Below are 22,374 nucleotides of genomic sequence, written 5' to 3'. Positions count from 1 at the left end.
GTTAGGTTAGGTTAGGTTAGGTTAGGTTGTTAGGTTAGATTAGGTTAGGTTAGGTTAGTTTTTTTTTTATAGGTAGATAGGAAGTTAGGTAGAAAGAATGGGAAAAGACAAGGAAGGAAGGAATAATAGGGATAGGTGAATTGATAGATAGAGAAAATATATAGAAAACAAAAGAAATAATAGACGAGAATAATATAGGTAGGTATAAATAGGTAAACAGGTCGATAGGTAGTTAGATAGAAAGAAAGGGAAAAGATAAGGAAAGAAGGAAGGAGGGAAAGAAAAATAGGGATAGATGAATTGATATAGACAAAACATATAGAAAAACAAATAATAGACGAGAAGGTAGGAAGGTAAATAGGTAGATAGGTAGTTAGATAGAAAGAAAGGGAAAAGATAAGGAAGGAAGGAAGGAGGGAAAGAAAAATAGGGATAGATGAATTGATATAGACAAAACATATAGGAAAAAGAAATAATAGACGAGACGGTAGATAGATATATAGGGAGGGAGTTAGGTAGGAAGAAAGGGAAAAGACAAGAAGAAAGGAAGGAAAGACAAATAGAAGGATAGATGAATTGACAGATAGACAAAACATATGGGAAACAAAAAGAAATAATACATGAGAATAAAATATGAAAAACTAAAGAAATCACGGTATGAATATGAACGACCAGACAGTGAGCGGTCTAGTGAAAACAGGGAGAAAGAACAACAACAAAAGGAAAACAAGAGAAATACACAGATTAAAAATAAAGAATAGTGGATGAGAAATGAAAAAAAGAGAGAAAAAAAAACACGGCAAACACACATATTAAGGAAAATAATAAACAGAGAAACTAAAATGAGAAAAAGAGAAAGAGAAGACAACGAGGAAGAGGAGGAGGAGGAGGAGAAGCAGAGGAAGAGGAAGAAAATTTTTAAAGTAAGAAGGAAAAAACGAAAAACAAGGTAGAAAGAGGAGAAAAAAGAGGACGAGGGGGAAGAAGAAGCAGAGGAAGAGCAAGAAAAAGTTAAGTAAGAAGAAAATAACAAGAAAAGTAGAAGAAAAGAAAAAAAGGAAAGAGGAAAACAAATACGTAGAAAAGAAGAAAATAAAGAAAAAATGAACAAGACCAAGAACAAAAAAGACAAGAAAAAGTTTAAAGTAAAAAGAAAAAAAACAAGAAAAGCAGAAAAGAAATAAAAAGGAAAGAGGAAAACAAACACGTAGAAAAGAAAAATAAAGAAAAAAATTAAGAACAAGAACAAGAAAAAGATAAAAGTTAAAATGAAAACAAAACAAAACAAGAAAAGAAGAAAAGAAAGAGGAAAAGAAACACGTAGAAAAGAAAAATAAAGAAAACATATGAAGAACAAGACCAGGAAAGAAAAGGGTTAGTAATATTGTGTTGATCTGCAAAATTTTCTTGGAACTAAAAAGAAAAGAGGAAAAATATGACAGCCAGGAAAGAATATATTTGTGACGCCATAATTCATGATAACAATAATAATTTTGAGGCGAAAGTTGAGAAAGCAGGAAAATAAGTGAATAAATAAATAAATAAAAATAATAATAACAAAAGGACTTAGAAAACGTATGAGACAGATAGATATAAGGATAGATAAATCGAGATACACAAATAGACAAAGACAGACAGATAGATAGACAGACAGATAGATGATGTAGAGAAATATATAAGGGTGATGCAACTCTCTCTCTCTCTCTCTCTCTCTCTCTCTCTCTCTCAACACTTACCACTCCTTAATCACCGACCCAATATGAGCCACTACTGGTAACACTGCCATGGCTAAACAAACAAACAAACAAACACACAAACAGGCAGGTAGGTCGGTAACGGCAACACAAACGCCGTCACCAACACACGCACACACAAACACACACGTCAGGTAACTCTGTCATCGTAGAACAGATTATCGAGTCACAGTAACGGTGTAGAAATTGTGTTGGTTTTTGTGTTTGTTTGTTTGTTTGTATGTGTGTTTGAGTTTCGTTTTATTTTCTTTCTTTTCTCTTTTTTTTCTGTTTTCCTCTTTTCCTTCTTTCTTTCTTTCGTTCGTTCGTCTGTCTTTTTTTTCTTTCTCTTTCTCTTTATTTCCTAACTTCCTCGAGTCTTTTTCTTTCTTGCTTGCTTTATTTTCTTGTCTTTTTATCTTTTCTTCTTTATTTACTTCTTCCTTTCCTTTTTTTATATTTTTTTCCTTCTCTCTCTTTATTTCCTTCTTTCCGTCGCTATTTTCTTTTTTCCAATCTATTTTCTGATTTATTTGATTCTCTCTTCCTTTTCAACTATTTATTTCTTTCTTCCTCTTTCTCTCCTTTCTTCAATCTTTCTTTCCTTCTTCCCTCATTCCGTCTTCCTTACTTTCCTTCCTTCCTTCCTTCTATCTCCACTTTCATTTTACTTTCGATCTCTTTCAACCAGCTAATGTCGTTTTAATACTTCTTTAACTACACGCATTACAAAGTCACGTGATATAATTTCCCTTTCATCAACTTTCTTCACTTTTACGTTAATAATAACTGCCGTGCGTAAGGTCACATTGTTCAGGTTCAATTAACATTCACTTCACATTATGTCATCCAGCAATCACCATTTCTCTTCACTTCTCATCATTATCAACTCAATTTTCCACAAGCATTTCACTTCATGTCTATTTTTAAACCCCCAAACACATCTTACGATTTTACTGCTTCATTTTCGTAATATAGAACTTTTTCTCTGAGATTTCGTTCAGTTTATAACAATACGCATGAACAACTTCACTATCACGTCAACACAAACATAAACGTTATTTTCTCATATCTTTACTTTCTCCTCAAAGTTACAAAGCAGGCGGCGAATTTTCCTTATTTTGTAGATATCGTTTTCTAAGCAATATCGTAACGTTCACAATATCCGCGATAACTCAAGTACTTAACACAAACTTCACCGTTATTTCCTTAGATTCATGTCTTCAAAGTTAATCAGCAATCCAAATTTCATTATTCTGTCACTTATCTCTGGTAGTATAACGTTTTCTAATCAATATCATCACACTATCATCACCAACTCAAGCATTTCAGATAACACAAACAGCAGGATCATTTTCATATACTCGCCTCTTCAACGCTACTAATCAATCCAACGTTCCTTCTTGCTCGCCTAATTTAGTATAACGTTTTCTAATCAATATCGTACCGTTCATAGTCTCACCACCAACTCAAGTATTTCATCAACACACTTTCCAATGCTATTTCCTTATATTAACGTCTTTTTCAGCGCTAAGAGGTAGACCAATCTTCTTTTCTTGGGTCACTTATCTCTTGCAGGGTAACGTTTTCTGATCAATACCGAACCATTCACACTATCACCACTAACTCAAGTATTTCAGATAACACAAAATCCACCGTCATTTCCTTATATTTACGTATTTTTCAACGCTACTAAGCAATCAAACGTTCCTTCTTGCTCGTCTAATTTAGTATAACGTTTTCTGATCAATACTGTAACGTTCACACTATCACCACTAACTCAAGTATTTCATAAACACAAAGTCCACTGTTATTTCCTTATATAAACGTCTTTTTCAACGCTACTAAGCAATCAAACGTTCCTTCTCGCTCATCTAATTTGGTAAAACGTTTTCTGATCAATACCGAACCGTTCACACAATCACCACCAACTCAAGTATTTCATAAACACACTCCACTGTTATTTCCTTATATCCACGTCCTTTTCAACGCTAGCACGCTCCTGTAGGCATTTGATTCCCTTCCTTGACTTGCGTGGGAGAGCGTGGGAGAGAGACAGACACAATGTGAGAGTTTGTGGAGGAATGAGAGCGTTTGTGAGTGAGTGTGTGTGTGTGTGAGATGGTTTGAAAATGGAGAGGGAGGGAGAGGAGAGGGGAGAAGGGAGCGGAGGGAGGGGAGAAGAGAAAGGAGAGGGAGGGAAAGGGAGGGGAGACTGTTGCATCTTCTCTCCCCCTCCCTCTCCCTCCTCCACGCCACCCTCCCTGTTATGACTCACGCTATCCGTTACTCTCTCTCTCTCTCTCTCTCTCTCTCTCTCTCTCTATCAAATCTTTGCTCTTTATTGCTGTTTGATTATCATTATTGGAGTTAATTAGCCGTGATATATTTATTTGCTTATTTTCTCTATTAAGCTTAAAAATGATGTGCTTTTAATTATGTTTGTTTTGATCTGGTGCTAAAGTAACGTGATCAGCTTGTGTGTGTGTGTGTGTGTGTGTGTGCGTGTGTGTGTGTGTGTGTGTAAAAAGAGGGCGCTAGATTTCCAAGCATGACTCATCCTCCTCCCCTCCCTTTCCTTCTTTCTCCTTCCTCTTCCCTCACCTCCCCTCTCTCCCTTCCTCATTCTCTCCTTTCCCCTCTACCCTTCCTTCTTCCATCACTTCTCTCTCTCTCTCTCTCTCTCTCTCTCTCTCTCTCTCTCTCTCTCTCGCCTCCCTTCTCCCCTCTCTCTTTCCTTCCTCCCGTCACTTCCCCTTCGGTCACAATCCTACCCTCCTATCCCTCACTTCCCCTCCCTTCTCTCCTCATCTTACCTCCTAACTCCCCATTATTTCCATTTATTCATTTTCCTTCCCTGATGTCACCGCTCTCCCATTTCCTTGGTCACCCCTCCCCTCTTTCCCCTTCCCTCACCCTCTCTTCCCTTCCCAGTCTTCCCCTCAGTTTTCCTAGTCTTGCAGCTTCTCCTTTACCCTTGTCATCCTTCCCCTCTTCTCTCCTCCTTTTCCCTCATCATCCCTCATCCTCTGCCCCCATTTTCCTCTCTCCTCCTCCTTCTAATCTTGCATCTCCTTTTCCCTTTCCTTTCGTCCCCTTTCTCTTCCCTTTCCCTCTTTATCTCTCATTCTTTCCCCTCATTTCCTCTCCCTCCTCTTATCCTCTCAGCATCCCTCGCTCCCTCACCATCTTACCCCCTCCCCTCTCTCCCCCTTTACCTCCCTTCACTCTCCCTCCCTCATAAAAATTGACTGGGCACTTAGCACACGTGAGTCAACCCCACACCTCACCTTAATTACCGCCCCGGAAATACAGGTAAAAATGGAACACCTGTAGGATATGTATGTATGTCACTGCTTGCGAAGGGAGGGACATGGGATAAAAATGAAAGAGGAGATGGGGAGAATAGTTAACTGGTTGAGGTGAAGGGTGGATATAGGAAGAGGGTGATAATGGGAGTAAAGGGAAAGGAAAAGGTTAAGAATAAGGGAGATAGGAAAGAGAGAGTAGAATAATTGTTAAGCGTAGACATGACCGCTATACCGTAGTTAATTAGACCGTTGCAGTAACCTCATACCGGCAGTCAGTGATATTACTTCAGTTTCCGTTTATATTACTTCAGTTTCTGTCTCGTGTCGTAAGAGAAAACGGGGCGATGTCGCTGTGTCATGGGAAACTCTGATATACCTGCCAACCTTCCCTTTCGCCAAGACTATCGTAAATGCAAACCTCAAGGAAAAAAACAGGAAATAAACGGATAATTGTGGCCGAAATACATAACTCTCTCCTCTATTGCATCAACCAAGACGCCTCGAATATAAACCACTGAGATATTAAAACTGGAAATAGAAGATATCGCTTAAAATATAAAAAAGGAGAGTAAACAAGAAAAATAAGACTACAGTTACGTCATTAATACCACTAATACCGCTACCGTCACTGCAAAACAATAACATCAACAACTACTACTACTACTACTACTACTACTACTCCTACAACTACTTCTACAACACTACTGCAAAACAATAACAACAACAACAACAACTACTACTACTACTACTACTACTACTACTACTACTACTACTTCTACAACACTACTCACAGCGGTATCTGAGTAGTGATGCTGATGGGACCACTTGCGTCTGTCTCCGAATCGCTGACGTCCACCCACTCGTCCGAGGTCTCGCTCTTGCCTTCTGTGGGGGAGAGGGAGGGGGACGGCGCCCCACCCTCGCCCCCCACCCCGGCCAGAGATAGGGGCGGGGGCACGGCGGCTCCTGGAGGGGGGAAGGGGTAGGGTTAAGGAAAGGGTGATTAAAGGGGAGGAGAAAGAAACAAGGATTAAAAAACACAGGAAAAAGAACTAGATGAAGAAGAAGAGAAGAAGGAGGAGGAGGAGGAGAAGAAGGAGACGAAGAAGGAAAAGAAAAGAAAGAAGAAAAAGAAGAAGAGGAGTAGGAGGAAGAAGAAGAACAGGAACAGGTAGAAGATGAAGGAGAAGAAGAAGAACAACAACAACAACAAACAAACAAACAACTCACCATGTCTTCTTCGGGCGCGAGTGCAGGACAAGGTGGAGGAGGAGGAGTGGGCGAAGGTGGGCGTGGGCGGGGCGTGGGTGGTGGGCGGGGAGGGTGGAGGCAGGTGGCTGGTGGAGGTGGAGGTGTTGGTGGTGGTGATGGTGGTGGAGGTGGTGAAGGTGGTGGTGGTGGTGCCAATACGGGTCAGCTTATAGGAGAAAACCTCGTGGATTCCTCCTTCGCTTCCATCTGGAGGAGGAGGAGGAGGAGGAGGAGGAGATGAAGAAAAGTTTAAGTAGAAAGAAATAAGTAAATAAACGGAGAAAGGATAACAGAGGAAGGAGGAAAAAGTAGAATAATGAGGGAAGAAGAAGGAGGAGGAGGAGGAGGAGGAGGAGAAAAAGTTAGATGATGACATAAGAAAAATAAGTTAACGGAGACAGAAGAAAATGGGAAGGAGGAAACGAAGAGGAAGGATGAGGAAAGAGGAAAGAGATATTAGAAAAGAGGAAAAGATAGATTAGACAAAGTTAATTATTATCAATGAATTTCCTCTTTTTTATCATTACATCATCACTATTATTATTATTATTATTATTATTATTATTATTATTATTATTATTATTATTATATACCTTTACTTTCAACAATTAGCGGATAGGTAATTTGTGTGTAACCAATTAACACAGGTGGTCAGTCCGTGGTCTTGTGTGTGTGTGTGTGTGTGTGTGTGTGTGTGTGTGTGTGTGTGTGTGTGTGTGTGTGTGTGTACCAAGGTTATGCATACATACGCACTTAAGACTTTCCCCTACATACACAGACTGACCACACACACACACACACACACACACACACACACACACACACACACACATACATTAACACGCCCCCTCCCAACACACACACACTGACACAGTAAAACACCCTCCCCTTCCCTCCCCCCCACCCCCCCAAAAAAATAAATAAATAAATAAAAAATAAAAATAAAAAAGACAGGTGGGCAATTATCTTCCCCCGGGCAAGGTGTGTGTGTGTGGGTGAGTGGATACAGAGCCTTGTCCTGAAGCCTTGTCCCACCTGTTACCTGCCCGTTGAGGTATTTGACGCGCGTCCGGCGGGGAGGCGAGAGAGGAAATGGGTGAGGAGAGAATGACGGCAGGAGGCAACAAGGACAAGGGTGTGGAGAGGAGGAAAAGGAAGAGTTACATAAAGGAAAATGGGATGGTGAGATGGGTGGGACATGTGACGTATAGAAAGAAATGGGGGATGAGTGGGGAACAAAACATGGGTCTGTAGAGGAAAAGAAAAAAATAAAAGAAAATGGGATGGTGTATAACGGGTGGGAATACTGAGACAGGTAGACAGACACAGACCGACACAGACAGACAGATAAACATAAACAAAAGGGAAGGAAGGACTAGCTAACTCGTAACCATTAAACGCATGAAACTAAGGCGGGCAAAGTAGAAAGTTGGAAAGTTTCGTTTAGTCGGCGCAACATCTGTGGTCATATGCCGGAGAGAGACAGAAGGGGAAGGAATTATAGGAGAAGGGAACAGATCCTAGGAGACAGGACACAACCCCCGATTAATACCTGGTACCCATTCACTGCTGGGTGGACAGGGGCGTAGGGTATCGGAAAAGCCGCCCAAATTTTTCCACTCCGCCCGGGAATCGAACCCGGGCTCTCTCGGGCGGGCAAAGTAGAGCCAGAATTAATGGGAGGAAATGGGTCTGGAAAAGGGTAGCACCTGATGGATGGGTCATGGAGGGCGGGGGACAGAGGAAATACATACGGGAAGAGGAGTAATTTTTCTCTTCTCGCTTTTCATTTCCGATATTCTTTTTTTCTACTGTATATAAGTGGCTGGCTTCCCTTTGTGTATGTGCGAAAGACCGATCACACACACACACACACACACACACACACACACACACACACACACTGACTCTCCCGTAACAGGTGTATACGTCTACGCCTACAGCACCGGCAGGCTTGCTTGAGGGGGCTGGATGGTGTTTGGCCCCAGCCCGTCATGGCGCAGGCAAGCGTTTATAGTGGCGCCATCTTAGTAACTAATCTGCGTAACCTTCAAACAACAACAACAACAACACCTTACCTTCACTTCCTTCAGGCGACCCTCCGGCATCTTCGGGGACTTCTTGGATGCAGGGGACGGGGCCGCTGGGGGGGTACACGGGCTCGTAGGAGTGCGAGGACAGTGAGGCGTTGTACATGGCCACCTCGTCGTACATGTAGCTGATGGAGTCAAGCTGGTCTTCACGCACCACTGCGAACCTCGCCGTCACCACCCCGCCGTCGCAGTCGTCATACTGGCTGGAGTCGGAGCGCGGCGGGTTCACGGTGTCGTAGCCCTCGGACGGCGGATGTATGGTGTCGTAGCCGAGGTTGGACGGGGCGCGCACGTCGTCATAGCCGCAGGAGGACGGCGGGGCCCTCACGTCGTCGTAACTCACGGCACTCGCGGCGCCGATGTCGTCATAGGTCAAGGTGTGCGTGTCCTCCGCCGCCCCGCCTCGCTGCGTCAGCTCGGCGTAGTTGTGGTGCGGGGCCCCCATGCCGTCCTTGCCCCTCCCCGCGAACACAGTCTTCCCGTAGCGGCAGTAGTTCCTCACGCCGGGCTGTCTGGTGAAGGGGGATCGCTCGGGCTCCTCATCCTCATCCTCGTCCGCCTCCGTCAGTGCCTCCTGCAGGTCCGCCACGTCGCCGGAGCCTGGGAGCGTCATGCCGCCCTCACTCCACAGGAAGGAGCAGTTGGGTCTGATGCCGCGGCCCTCCAATTTCTCTCGGTTCCTCAACAGCTTCTCCAGGTTCGGCGCGTAAAGGTTCTCATAGATGTTCTCCGTCTCGGCGCTGCTGTCACTGTCCCCGCCGCCCTTGTCCTTATCCGAGGCGTGGAGGGCGCCCTTCTGCTCCTGCCCTGAGCCTGAGGCCTCCGTGGGTGGGTCTGGTATGGGCGTGTTGGGTGGGGGCGGGAGGGCCAGCGTGGCGGAGGAGGGCGGGGAGGGGATCGGGGTCTTAGGCGGGGGTGGAAGCGTCATGGAATGGGAGGCGAGGACTTGAGGGTTGTCGTAGAGGCTCTCGGTGTCAAAGGTAAACACTGAGGTCTCTTGGGGCTTCCTGAGAGTGAGAGGGAGCGTGAGGGAGGAGCCTGGGAGGGTCTGAAGGGAGGTGGAGGCACGGAGGGGGTCAAGTCTCTCCTCTCCTGGTTCCTCCTCCTCTGCCTCCTCTTTGGTGATCTGTTCCATGATCTTCTCCTTGTGTTTCTTTCTGTCTCTGCTTCGTGACCTTGACCGGATGTTCCACTTGCCATACGTCCCTTCCTCTTTATCTTCTTTCTTCTTGCTCTTCCCCTCCTTCTTAGGGTCCTCCGAGGTGCTTCTCTTGTCCTCCTCCTTCTTCTTCTCTTCTTTGGCTTTCTTCTTTCGTTCTAGGCTCTTTTCTCTCAGTTTCTTGAAGGTGAACCTGTCGTACGTCCTCCCTTCCCTCTCCCTCTCGCTGTCATCCCCTCCTTCAGGCCGATCCTCCTCCTCCTCTTTCTTCTTGTCCTTTCTCTCCCTGGAGCGGCCTCGTCGGTACCACTTCTCCCGGTCAGCCGAAGGGGACCTGTTCCTTCGATCTCGCTCCTCTTTCCTCTCGGCATCCTTCTCTTTGGTCTTTTTTACCGTGTTCTTGACGGCGGACTTGACGGCGGTGTAGATGCGGCTCTCCGGCGGCTTCCCTCTCTTCGCCTTGGCCTCCGAGCACACCGAACTCACCTCCGAAGTCAAGTCGTCCTGCCCACTGCTCTCCATCGACCTAGAATCAGCCTCTAGTTGCCGCTCCTCCTCCTCACCACCTTCAGGAACGATCTTAGAAGTCTCCATCGTTGGGTCTTGTGACTGGGAGGTCGAGGGCGTTGGTTCCTGTGGCGAGGGAGGCCGCGGTGAGGTTAAGGACTCCTCGGTATCCTTACTCTCAGATTCCAAAAGGTCAATCATCCCCTTTTCCTCTGAGTCTAAGATCCTGGCGTCCTCGTCCTCTTCAGGCTCTTCTTCATCGTTGAGAGAGGTCGAAACATCCTTCTCCTGCTGAAGATCTTTTTCCTCCGCGTCCTCCACCCCCCGGAGAGCCACGGCGCTGTCCTCACTCCTGAAGGTGTCCGAGGAAGCCACCGTGTCCAGGGAACAGTCCTCAGGCAAGGGGGACGTGTGGCCGGAGACGCTGGGTACGCGGAGTTTAGGCGACAACTGGTACCCATCCGTGGATATCCCAGAGTCGAGTGAGTCAGATTTCGCGTGTCTCTCGGGCAGGGTGGCAGGGAAGCGTCCTCCTGAAGGGGTGACGGAGGAGGATACACCACTTACACCCCCTCCCACACCCTCAGCCACCGCCTTGGGAGCGCGGAGGAGTAGGGTGGCCGGCATCGGTGGTCTGACTTCGACGTTGGTGTAGGACGGCGACTGCTCCCTCTCGGCGTCTCTCTGACATTTCTCCTCGTCCTCGTCCTCGGATTCCTCGTCGTCCTCGTCCTCGCTCTCGCCCTTGAACTTGCTGGAGGAGAGCGCGGTCTTGATCCTCTCGCAGACCTTCTCCTCGTCGGTCTTGTTGTCCCCCACGCCCGTCGAACTCCGCCGCCGCGCCACGCCCCGTCGCCGCACCCCCCTGGGCCGCGCTGACCTCATTGGGGGCGACCTTGACCGTGACGCAGGAAGTCGGCGAGGTGGCGGGGATGACCTTGAGGACGATGGGGACGGTGACCTCGAAGTTGTGGCTCTAGGTGTGGGTGACCTCGGACTGGATGCTCTAACAGGCGACATCGAAGTGGGTGACCTCGTAGTAGGGGACATGGTTACTGGTGACCTCGAGTTTGGTGACCTCGTGTTAGGAGATCTTCTATTAGGTGACCTGGTGTTGGGTGACCTGGTATTTGGTGACCTGGTGTTTGGTGACCTCCTGTTGGGTGACCTCGTGTTCGGTGACCTGGAGTTGGGGGATCTGGTATTGGGTGACCTGGTATTGGGTGACCTGGTGTTGGGTGACCTAGTATTGGGTGACCTCGCGTTGGGTGACCTTCCGTACTTGCCATTCACCCTCACACGACTCAGGATGATGGACTCCCCCCCGAGAACCCCTGCCAGCCCAGCCACCCCTGCCGCCACGCCCCTCCGCTGCTCCCTGTTCTTCTCCTCCTTACGACTCTTCTCCGTCAGCACCCCTGCCGCGTTGCCCTCCCTGTCGAGCCTCACGAACTTCTGCCTGGTCCTGTGCACCGTGCCGACGCGGGGGGCCAGGGGCGGGATGCGGGTCTTGTGCAGCGTCACCTGGGGGAGATCCTGGGGCCCCGCCTGGTTCTGTGAGATCATCGTGTTGAACTTGTCCGTCAGGGCCGCCACGGTGCTCGGCTTGATGGTGACGCTCAGCCGGTACTCCGCCGTCCGCGCCCCTTTCACCAGGTCCAGACGCCCGTTCTTGGAGTCCTTCCGGCGGAGTTTCGTGGCCTGGGTCTTGACGAAGCTCTCTCCCTCCATGACCTTGGCGCGGGACGTGTAGGAGAGGCTGCTGCGGCGCACCACACGCCCGCCCGTCTTGAAGCTCTCGGCGCGCCGCACGGGGTTCACCTTCAGCGTCGCCTCCATGTCCTTTCGAGACTTGTATCCCGCGGACTCGATCTTCTTGACCACCGGCGCCTTCCCCGCCGGTGACTCGTGGTGCGTGGAGGGGAAGGTCCCAGGGGACAGCCTTTCACCATCCTCCCCTTCCAACTCTTCCTCGTCCCCGTCCTCGTCCTCGTCCATCGCCTCCCTCAGGATGTTTGGCCGCGTGTTCTTCCTCTTGTGCACCTTGGCATACTCTGGGATAGGCACGCCATCCCGCAGCATCACCGGGGTGGTGGTGGTGGTAGTGGTGGTGGTGGTGGTGGCAGTGCTCGGCGTGGTGGTGGCAGTAGTGACTGAGGTGACGGAGGTACTCAGAGTAGTGGTGACAGTGGTGGTGACGGCAGTGGTGGTGGAGGGGGTAGTGGTAGTGGTGGCAGCAACAGGGGAGGCGGTGGTGGTGGTGGAGGAGGTGGAGGCAGCGCTCCCCAGCACCGCCCGTCGCCGTCGCTGGGAGCCCTTGCCCCTGAGGGAGCCGCCGCGGCCCCGGCGGGTCGCCTCGGGGGTCTTCACCACTGTGATGTTTAGCTTCGCTTTCACCGTCTGGCTGCCGTCGATGGTGATGGACGAGTCAGCCCCCGCGGCAGCGGCGGCGTCCCCTACAATTTCCTCCTGAAGAAGGCTCTGAAGGAGGAGCTTCTTCACGTCAAGCTTCGCCGCGCACTTGCCCTCCGCTGCAGCCCCGCGCGACGCCCGCTTCTCCTTGGTGGCTGCGGCGGCACAGCCCCGAGCGGCGAGGGCGGGGTCGCTGAGGGGCGGGGCAGGCTCCTCCCCGGGGAAGTCCATGCCCTCGTATGTCAGATTGCTGACATGATTGTAAAACCTCGCCCTGACGGCGTCCAGGGTGGCGGTGCGCCCTTCACTTGACCCCCGCGCCCCTTCCTCGCCCTCCTGCGGGGGGCGCGAGGAGGGGCCCAGGGTGTGGTAACGCTGGGCGGCCACGGGGTGCAGCTGGGTGCCGGGGCGCAGCGTGGCGGAGCCGCGGTGGGGGGGCGGCGAGGTGGCGGCATCGTGCACCGCTGAGCCGAATCTGTTGTGCAGGAAGGAGCGCTGCAGCGTCTGAAGCTTGTGCAGCGGCGACTTGAAGGTCGGCTGCGAGGGACGAGCGGCGCCGCCCCCCTTCCCGCCCTCATCACCCCCGGGAGTCTTTTCATCCTTCAGAGGATCACTATCAATGGGGGCGGCGGGGGGCGGGGCTCCCTCAACCCCTGCCTCTGGGGCGGAGGACGGAGGGTCAGTCTTGGGGTGGCTCTGCTGGGGGGGCGGCAGGAGGCTCTCTCCCTCACTGACCTGTGTTGTGTCAACTTTTAGCCCAGCATCACCTTTGTCCTTCTTCCCCTTCTCCTTCTTGTCCTCTTTATCTTTCTCCTTTCCTTTTTCCTTCTCCTTCTCCTTCTCCTTCCCCTCCTTCTTGGACGGTCGGTGGCCTCGCAGTAGCGGCAGGAAGCCCTTCTTACTCTTCTTGGCCTTGCCGGAGGAGGACGACGAGGGCGGAGACGAGGCTACGACAGTGGCATCCGCCGCGGCAGAGGAGGTCGAGGTGGTGGGAGTGGTGGTGGTCGTGGTGGAAGCAGTAGTGGTGGTGGTGGTCGTGGCAGCAGAGACATCGTCCGCCGGGTCCTCCACCCCCGCCGCCAAGGGAGCCGCGTCCTCCTGCTGAGTCTTGGGCAAGCGGGACTCACTCGAAGTCCTCCCGAAGAGCTTGCTGACTCGCGGACTCTTCTCGCGGCTGCTGGCGGGCATGGCTCCTGGCGGCGGGGGCGGGGGCGGCTCGGAGGGGCGGGGGGGCCAGGAGACTGAGTGGGGGCGTGGCGGTCTCCTTCGCCCACTGTAACTGCTACTACTTCGGCAACTACTTCTAAATCCTCCACCTGCTCCTTCTGCTGCGCCTCCTACTCCCCGCCACCCTGCTGCTGCCGCTGATGGAAGTGATGATCTTGTGCCGCCATGGTCGTATTCTGAAGGAGGAAGTGTGTGTTAGGATTGTTCTTGTTGTCGTTGTTGTTGTTGTTGTGTGTGTGTGTGTGTGTGTGTGTGTGTGTGTGCGTGAACCATATCCTACTTACACTCGAACATAAAAAAATAATAATAGAGAAGAAAGAAGAGAGGAATGCAAGACACCTCACACGTATCTCCTGTCCGAGAGAGAGAGAGAGAGAGAGAGAGAGAGAGAGAGAGAGAGAGAGAGAGAGAGAGAGAGAGAGAGAGAGAGAGAGAGAGAGAGAGAGAGAGAGAGAGAGAGAGAGAGAGAGAGAGAGAGAGAGAGAGAGAGAGAGAGAGAGAGATTTACATAGATTTACATAGAAAATCAGACCACACAGACCCCATGGTCCAGACTAGGTGGTCTGTCCTTAAACCTAAGTGATTTTACATTATTCAGAAGGCTCCTAAACGTTGCATTTCTACTCTAGTTGAGAGAGAGAGAGAGAGAGAGAGAGAGAGAGAGAGAGAGAGAGAGAGAGAGAGAGAGAGAGAGAGAGAGAGAGAGAGAGAGAGAGAGTAAATATTAAACACTAAGACTAATAATAACAAAATGATACGTTAAAAACACTCATAATTTAACACACACACACACACACACACACACACACACACACAGGAAATTCGCTCTATAACACATCACCCCCCTCAATTCTTCACCCCAGCACCCCTCCCCCCCTTTATTCTCCCCCTTCTCTTCATTTATCTCCCCTTCTCTTATCACCCCTTTTATCCTCCCCTCCTCCTCCTCCTCCTCCTCTTCGTACTCTTTATCCTTATCTCTTCTTCACCTCATCTTCTACTCCTCCTCCTCCTCCTCCTCCCTTTCTTCCTCCTTCTCCCTATTTTTCCCTCCTTTCTTTCTCTCCCTCTTCCTTCCCCTCCCCTCCCCTCCTCCCTTTCCTTAATACTTATCTTCTATGACGTTGTAAGAAAATTAACATTCGTATTGTCTCGTTGTTTTCATTTTCCGATTTCTTTCTCTCAATAATTGCTCTTTGTTTCTTTTTCTTCATAATTTGTCAAGGTTTGTTAAATTTTCCTACCCTGACATTGTTATTATTATTAGTAGTAGTAGTGGTGGTGGTGGTGGTGGAGGTAGTAGTAGTAGTAGTAGTAGTAGTAGTAGTAGTAGTAGTAGTAGTAGTAGTAGTGGTTAGGTTAGGTTAGGTTAGGTTAGGTTAGGTTAGGTTAGTTTAGGTTAGGTTAGGTTTAGGTCAGGTAGTAGTAGTAGTAGTAGTAGTAGTAGTAGTAGTAGTAGTGGTGGTAGTGGTTAGGTTAGGTTAGGTTAGGTTAGGTTAGGTTAGGTTAGGTTAGGTTAGGTTAGGTTAGGTTAGATCAGGTAGTAGTAGCAGTAGTAGTAGTAGTAGTAGTAGTAGTAGTAGTAGTAGTAGTAGTAGTAGTAGTAGTGGTTAGGTTAGGTTAGGTTAGGTTTAAGTTTAGGATTAGATTTAGGTTTAGGTTAGGTTAGGTTTAGGTCAGGTAGTAGTAGTAGTAGTAGTAGTAGAAGTAATTTTTTAACTATTTCCTTCATTCTACGTTTGTTTATTAATATTTTTTTTTCATTTTCTTTGATTCAATTTTCACTTTCTCCCAGTTCCCATTTTCTTTCAGTCATCTAGTAATGTATAATCTACACGAGGACTCTACTTATGCTCGACCTATAGGGCAGCTTACACACACACACACACACACACACACACACACACACACACACACACACACATCTACCCCCCCAAAAAAAAAACACAAACACACAAACTCACCTCTCAAGAATGCTACCACGGACATGCTGATGATGACGATGATGCAACACAGTCAAGCACACACACACAAAAAGGTCACGGTATCACGCACACGTACACACACACACGAACACACGGACGAACGAGAGGTGAAGGTGGTGGGGGTGGTGGGGTGGAGGAAAGCGTGACATCCTCCCCCTACGAAGGCTAAAGACAGACTGAGATAGGCGGCCGGCGGAGGCTCTTTAAAAATCTCTCTCTCGCTCGCTCTTTCTCTCGCTTCTTTTCTTAGTTATGAGACAGTCAGTTCATCAGTCAGTCAGTCAGTCAGTAAGTGAGTAAGTAGGGTAGGTGGGTGGGTAAGTAGGTAGGTAGGTAGTCAGTCAGTCAGTCAGTCAGTCAGTCCGTTAGGTAGTGGTGTTTGTTTGTTTGTTTGTTTGTTTGTTGGTTTGTTTGTTAGTCAGTCAGTCAGTCTGTCAGTCAGTCAGTCAGTCAGTCAGTCAGTCAGTCAGTCAGTCAAAATACCAAAAAAAAAAGAAAGAACAAAATAAATAAAATATATAAATAAAAGAAAAGAAAAAACAAAATAAAGAAACTCCTTCAACCAGAAAATCTAATCGTGTGAAAATTACACACACACACACACACACACACACACACACACACACACACACACACACACACACACACTCACACACACTCACACCAATTAGGTCGTCTTCGTTACTGCACAGAACTCCCTCTAGTGAGCCCCCTGTGAAGGCCCGGGGAGGGAGGGAGGGAGGGAGGAAGGGGAGGGAGAGGAGAGAAGGATGGAGGAAGAGAAGGAAGGAGGGAGGGAGAGGAACGCTAAATGATGGGAGAGGACAAATGGAAAGGAAAGAAGGGAGGAAAAAGATCGAGGGAGGAGAGAAGGAAGAAAAAAGAAGTAAGATGGAGGGAGAGAAGGGAAGGAGGATGGTAGGAAGGAGAGAAGTAAAGGAGGGAAGGAAAAAAAGATAGGAGGGAGAAAAGAGAAAAGGAAAGTAATATACGTAGGAGAGAAAGAAGGAAATAAGGAAAGAACTCGCTATCAAGACATATACTCTGCAAGGTGATTTAAATGAAGCTTTTAAAAGACACTGATGACGGCGAGTTAGACAGAGTAGCTGCATGTACTGTAAACAAATTCTACGACAAACAACTGTGGAAATAAACAGCATAAATATAATAGTTCATGAAAAGGCTGGTGGACGAGTGGAACAAAATGAGGAAATTCGAACTTGATGGTGAGTTTAAATACATATACTGTGAACAAACGCTAGGGCAAACAACAGTGGAAATAAACAGCATAACTCAAGGTTCAGGAGGGAGCTAAGTACAAAAAATAGTTCATGAATAGGTTGGTGGACGAGTGGAACAAACTGAGGAAATGCGAACTTGATGGTGAGTTTAAATACATATACTGTGAACAAACGCTAGAACAAACAACAGTGGAAATAAACAGCATAACTCAAGGTTCAGGAGGGAGCTAAGTACAAAAAATAGTTCATGAATAGGCAACTGGACAAAGTGGAACAAACTGAACTTGATGCAACCACAATTGAAGGCTTTAAAAATGGAGATTAGACAGTTTAAATGGACGAGGAGGGAAGTTGTGAATAAGATCTTCTCATGAGTTGCCATGTGTAGGATCTCTCTGACTGACCTCTTGAGCCTCCTTAGATCCTTGTGTAGGAATTAAAGGGGAGGAGGCTGAAGAGTGGATGCAAGGAGAGGAGAGGAGAGGGAGGAGAGAGACGAGAGGAAGGGAGGAAGAGGAACCTGAGATGAGTATTAAGTACAGGATGGATTGAAAGATTGTATGATAGGGAGATAAAGGGAAAGGAAGGAGAAAGGGAAGGGGAGGAGGAGAGAGAAGGAGAGCAAGGAAGGAATGGACATAAAAAACGAAGAGGGAAAGGATGAAGGATAAAGAGAAATTAAAAGAAAAGTTAAGTAAAATGTATATATGTATGAAAGAAGAAGGAAAGAAAGAAGGGCAAAATAGGAATGAGGAAAGAAAGCAGAAATGAATGAAGGATATAAAATTAAAAAGCGGAGAAAGGAAGAGAGGAAAAAAGAAAGGAAGGAAGGAAGGAAGGAAGGAAGGAAAGAGAAATAGAAGAGGTGAAAGAAGAGAAAGCTAAATGGAGGGAAATAAGAATGTAGAAATAAGGAGCGGAATAAAGAAAAAGAAGGAGAGAAACACACAATGAAGGAAGAGAGGATGGAAAGGAAAAAAAAGGAAGGGCAAAGAAAGTAAAGAAAGTAAAATAGAGAAAATAATGGAAGGACCGAGAAGTGAACTGAAGGATGGAAATGAAAAGGAAAGGAAAGGAAAGGAGGGAAGGAAGAAAGAAAGGAGGGAAGGAGGAAAGGGAGAAAGGTTGGAGGGAAGGAGGAAAGGGAGGAAAGAGGGAAGGAAGAAAGGGAGGTCGGGAGGGAAGAAAGAAAGGGAGGGAGGGAGGGAAGGAGGAACGGGAGAAAGAAAGAAGGGAAGGAGGAAAGGGAGAAAGGTTGGAGGGAAGGAGGAAAGGGAGGAAGGAAAGAGGGAAGGAAGAAAGGGAGAGAGGAAGGAGGGAAGGAAGAAAGGGAGGTCGGGAGGGAAGAAAGAAAGGGAGGGAGGGAGGGAAGGAGGAACGGGAGAAAGGTTGGAGGGAAGGAGGAAAGGGAGGAAGGAAAGAGGGAAGGAAGAAAGGGAGAGAGGAAGGAGGGAAGGAAGAAAGAAAGGAAGGAAGAAAGGGAGAAAGGAAGGAGGAAAGAAGGAAAGGAAGGAAGGAAAGGAGAGAAGAAAGAAAGGAAGAAAGGGAGAAAGGAAGGAAGGAAAAAAGAAAAAGAGGAAGGAGGGAAGGAAGGAAGGAAGGAAGGGAGGGAAGGAGGAAAGTGCTGTCGTAGAAACTATTAATAGCGAAGCAAATGGCCAACGCCCTTCGATATGATAACAGGTGGTGGTGGTGGTGGTGGTGGTGGTGGAGAGAAAGTGAGGGAGGAGGTAAGGGAAGGGAGGAAAGTATAAGGGAGGAGAAAGGAAGAAGAAAAGGGCAAAGTGGAGAAGGAAATGGTGATGAGAGAGAGAGAGAGAGAGAGAGAGAGAGAGAGAGAGAGAGAGAGAGAGAGAGAGAGAGAGAGAGAGAGAGAGAGAGAGAGAGAGAGAGAGAGAGAGAGAGAGAGAGAGAGAGAGAGAGAGAGAGAGAGAGAGAGAGAGAGAGAGAGAGAGAGAGAGAGAGAGAGAGAGAGATTTACCCCCCCCTCACACACACACAAACAAACAAACAAGCAAACAAATGAAAGTAAATGAAGATGGGGTAAGGGAGGAGAAAGGGGAAGAAGGAGAGAGAGAGAGAGAGAGAGAGAGAGAGAGAGAGAGAGAGAGAGAGAGAGAGAGAGAGAGAGAGAGAGAGAGAGAGAGAGAGAGAGAGAGAGAGAGAGAGAGAGAGAGAGAGAGAGAGAGTAATAGAACAGGAGAGGGGTCGGAAATATGAAATGAAAGAGAAAGTGAAGAAGAGAAGGTGCAAGAGAGAAGGGAAAAAGCCTATTAGAGTAGAAGGGAATAAGAGAAGAGATATTAAAAGACAAAAATAAATAAGAGAAACAGAAAAGATGAATAAAATGCCTTGAGAAAAAAAAATATATAGATACTAACAGAGAGGAACAGAAACCAAATCAAATCCGACAAAATATTAAAAAAAGTAATCTAAATAAGTAACCTATAAGAGTAATCTAAAGTAATCTATCTTAAGTAATCTATCTAAAGTATCTATCTAAAGTAATCTATCTAAAACAATCTATCTTAAGTAATCTAAGTAAATGAAAGCTTGAAAAAAAGAACAACCAAATCAAATCCATCAAAACATTAATAAAAAAAAGAGAGGGAAAAAAAAAGGATGAAAACAGATACGTAGAAGGAGAGGAATGACACTGGAGACACAAAAGGTGAGAAGGGAAGAGTGAGCATTGAGGGGGGAGGAAATGAGAGGTGGGGGGAGTGACTGAGGGAGAGAGATCAAGGAACTGGAGGGAATGGAAGAGGAGGAGGAGGAGGAAGAGGAGGAGGAGAGAAAAGAAGTAGAATAGGAATAAGCATAAGAGACAGTAGATGGGAAAGAAGAATTGGTAGTATTAGTAGAAGTAGATGAGGTAATGGAAGTGTTTCAAGAAGAGGAAGAAGAGGAAGAAGAAGAAGAAGAAGAAGGGGAAGAAGAGGAAGAAGAAGAAGAAGAAGAAGAAGAAGGGGAAGAAGAGGAAGAAGAAGAAGAGGAAGAAGAAAAAAAAAGAGGAAGAAGAAGAAGAAGAAGAAGAAGAAGAAGAAAAAGAAGAAGAAGAAAAAAATAAGTAGAAGAAGGGGAAGATGAGGAAGAAGAGGAAGAAGAAGAAGAAGAAGAAGAAGAAGAGGAAGAAGAAAAAAAGAAGAAAAAGACCAAGAAGAGGAAAAAGAACAAGAGAAAAAAAGGATAATGATGACGACGAAGAGGAAGAGGAGGAGGAGGAGGAGGAGGAGGAAGAAGAAGAGGAGGATATGCCTATTCAGCCCTATCCCCCCTCCTCCCCCTCCCCCCTCTATCCAACCTATGACTACAAGAGGACACAGTCACACACACACACACACACACACACACACACACACACACACACACACACACACACACACACACACACAAAGCGAAATCAGCGAAAAATATATAAAAAAAACAAGAGAGAGAGAGAGAGAGAGAGAGAGAGAGAGAGAGAGAGAGAGAGAGAGAGAGAGAGAGAGAGAGAGAAATACAACAGCTCCGTTACTCGCCTCACAAAATTTAACGTAATGTCCGCAAATTATTTTTTTTCTTCGAGTTACAAAATATTTTCGCCTTCCTGCGACGTGAACCGAACACACACACACACACACACACACACACACACACACACACACACACACACACACACACACACACACACACAATGATACATATAAGAGATATAATCCTCCTTCTCCTCCTCTTCTTCTTCCTCCTCCTCCTCCTCCTCCTCCTCCTCATCATCATCATCATCATCAGAGAAGGAGGCAGGATGTGCATGTTTCGCCTTCTGATGATTTGAATCCTCCTCCTCCTCCTCCTCCTCCTCTTCCTTCTCCTCCTTCTCCTCCTCCTCCTCCTCCAATCTTGAGTCACTACTTCCTCTTGTAAAGCGAGAAAAAGAAAGTCATGAAGTAAGAAGTTGTGATGGTTTAATGTTCTCTCTCTCTCTCTCTCTGTGTGTGTGTCTGTCCCTTTAACCCAAATACTAAAACGAATAATGACACTGGGCGCCTCCCTCCACAACACACACACACACACACACACACACACACACGAGCGTCACCATTCAACAGGTTAGTAAAGTGAACAGAAACGCTGAAGAAGTCATCCCCAAGCTATATTTATCATTAGTCAGAGACCTCATCTCGAATATGCAGTGCAGTTCCGGTCACCTTACAATAGAATAGATATCAGGAAGTTGGAATCTGTACAGAGGAGGAGAAGGAGGAAGAGGAGGAGGATAGTTTGACAAGATTTTTGCACCATGAATATAAAAAGGACTTATTAGACCCCAATTGATCTCTTCTGTGGTCTTTGGAAGCATATAGTTGTTGTGGGCGTCGAAAGCTTCTGGTCACCTTACTATACAATGGATCACAGTTGCCAGATCATCGTACTCAGAGCATAGTATTTACCGGTTTCTGGCGCCTAACTATTGCCAAGAAACATCAGGAATTCACTATTTTAACGATAAATATAAATGCATCTAGTTAACGGGGACCAGGAGACAAGTTTAGGGTCGGAAGTTGGTAAATATAAGAGGCTGAGTACGACAATCTGGCAACGTTGGAATGGATATCAAAACGTTGGAATCTGAGCAGAGAAGGAGAAGGATAGACTGACAACGTTTATCCGAAATCATTATCAAACACACTCAGGAGACCCCGATTAATCTACTTTGTGGCCTTTGGAAGTAGTTGTTGTTGTGAGATCAGAAAGCGTCTGGTCACCTTACTATAGAATGGATATCAAAACGTTGGAATCCGAGCAGAGAAGGAGGATAGACTGACAACGTTTATCCGAAATCATTATCAAAAACACTCAGGAGACCCCGATTAATCTACTTTGTGGCCTTTGGAAGTAGTTGTTGTTGTGAGATCAGAAAGCGTCTGGTCACCTTACTATAGAATGGATATCAAAACGTTGGAATCCGAGCAGAGAAGGAGGATAGACCGACAACGTTTATCCGAAATCATTATCAAAAACACTCAGGAGACCACGATTAATCTACTTTGTGGCCTTTGGTAGAAGTTGTTGTTGTGAGATCAGAAAGCGTCTGGTCACCTTACTATAGAATGGATATCAAAACGTTGGAATCTGTGCAGAGAAGGAGGATAGACTGACAACGTTTATCCGCCATGAATATGAAAAACACTCACAAGACCCCGATTAGCTTCTTCTGTGGCCTTTGGAAGTAATAGTTGTGACTTGTGAGAGCCGGAAGCGTCTGGTCACCTTACTATAGTGAGAGAAGATTGGATTCGATATGTGTTGAACTGGGAAAGACTGGATTCTAAATAAGGTGTCGCACTTGCACTTGAAGAAGACTGGATTCTATATGACGTGCTGCACTGAGGGAAGATCGGATTCCATCATGAGTAGGTCGATGCTAGTGTTTCCAAGGGTATCAAGTAAACATTCCACTAGTGTTGTATTGGTT

The 22,374-nt window shown here is 46.9% G+C and overlaps 1 protein-coding gene across 6 annotated transcripts in view; it reads right to left on the bottom strand.

The window, feature by feature from the left end:
- The window catches only part of LOC126987005 (uncharacterized), a 148,334-nt gene that overhangs the window by 93,114 nt on the left and 32,846 nt on the right, over nucleotides 1–22,374 (bottom strand). For 3 of the 6 annotated variants that reach the window (XM_050843640.1, XM_050843639.1, XM_050843638.1), the window contains exons 1-4: nucleotides 15,658–15,798; nucleotides 8,374–13,869; nucleotides 6,275–6,502; nucleotides 5,836–6,010 (exon numbers count right to left, since the gene is read on the bottom strand). In XM_050843640.1, the coding sequence (XP_050699597.1) occupies nucleotides 5,836–6,010; nucleotides 6,275–6,502; nucleotides 8,374–13,869; nucleotides 15,658–15,682 (5,924 nt within the window). In that variant the 5' untranslated portion in view covers nucleotides 15,683–15,798. Of the gene's footprint in view, nucleotides 1–5,835; nucleotides 6,011–6,274; nucleotides 6,503–8,373; nucleotides 13,870–15,657; nucleotides 15,799–22,374 lie in introns of those variants that run through there. The other 3 variants (XM_050843636.1, XM_050843637.1, XM_050843635.1) reach the window with 2 other exon arrangements.

This window comes from Eriocheir sinensis, chromosome 63 (assembly GCF_024679095.1).
Source record: "Eriocheir sinensis breed Jianghai 21 chromosome 63, ASM2467909v1, whole genome shotgun sequence".
In the NCBI taxonomy this organism is placed as follows: domain Eukaryota; kingdom Metazoa; phylum Arthropoda; class Malacostraca; order Decapoda; family Varunidae; genus Eriocheir; species Eriocheir sinensis.
This window is presented reverse-complemented; position numbering and strand designations above follow the sequence as displayed.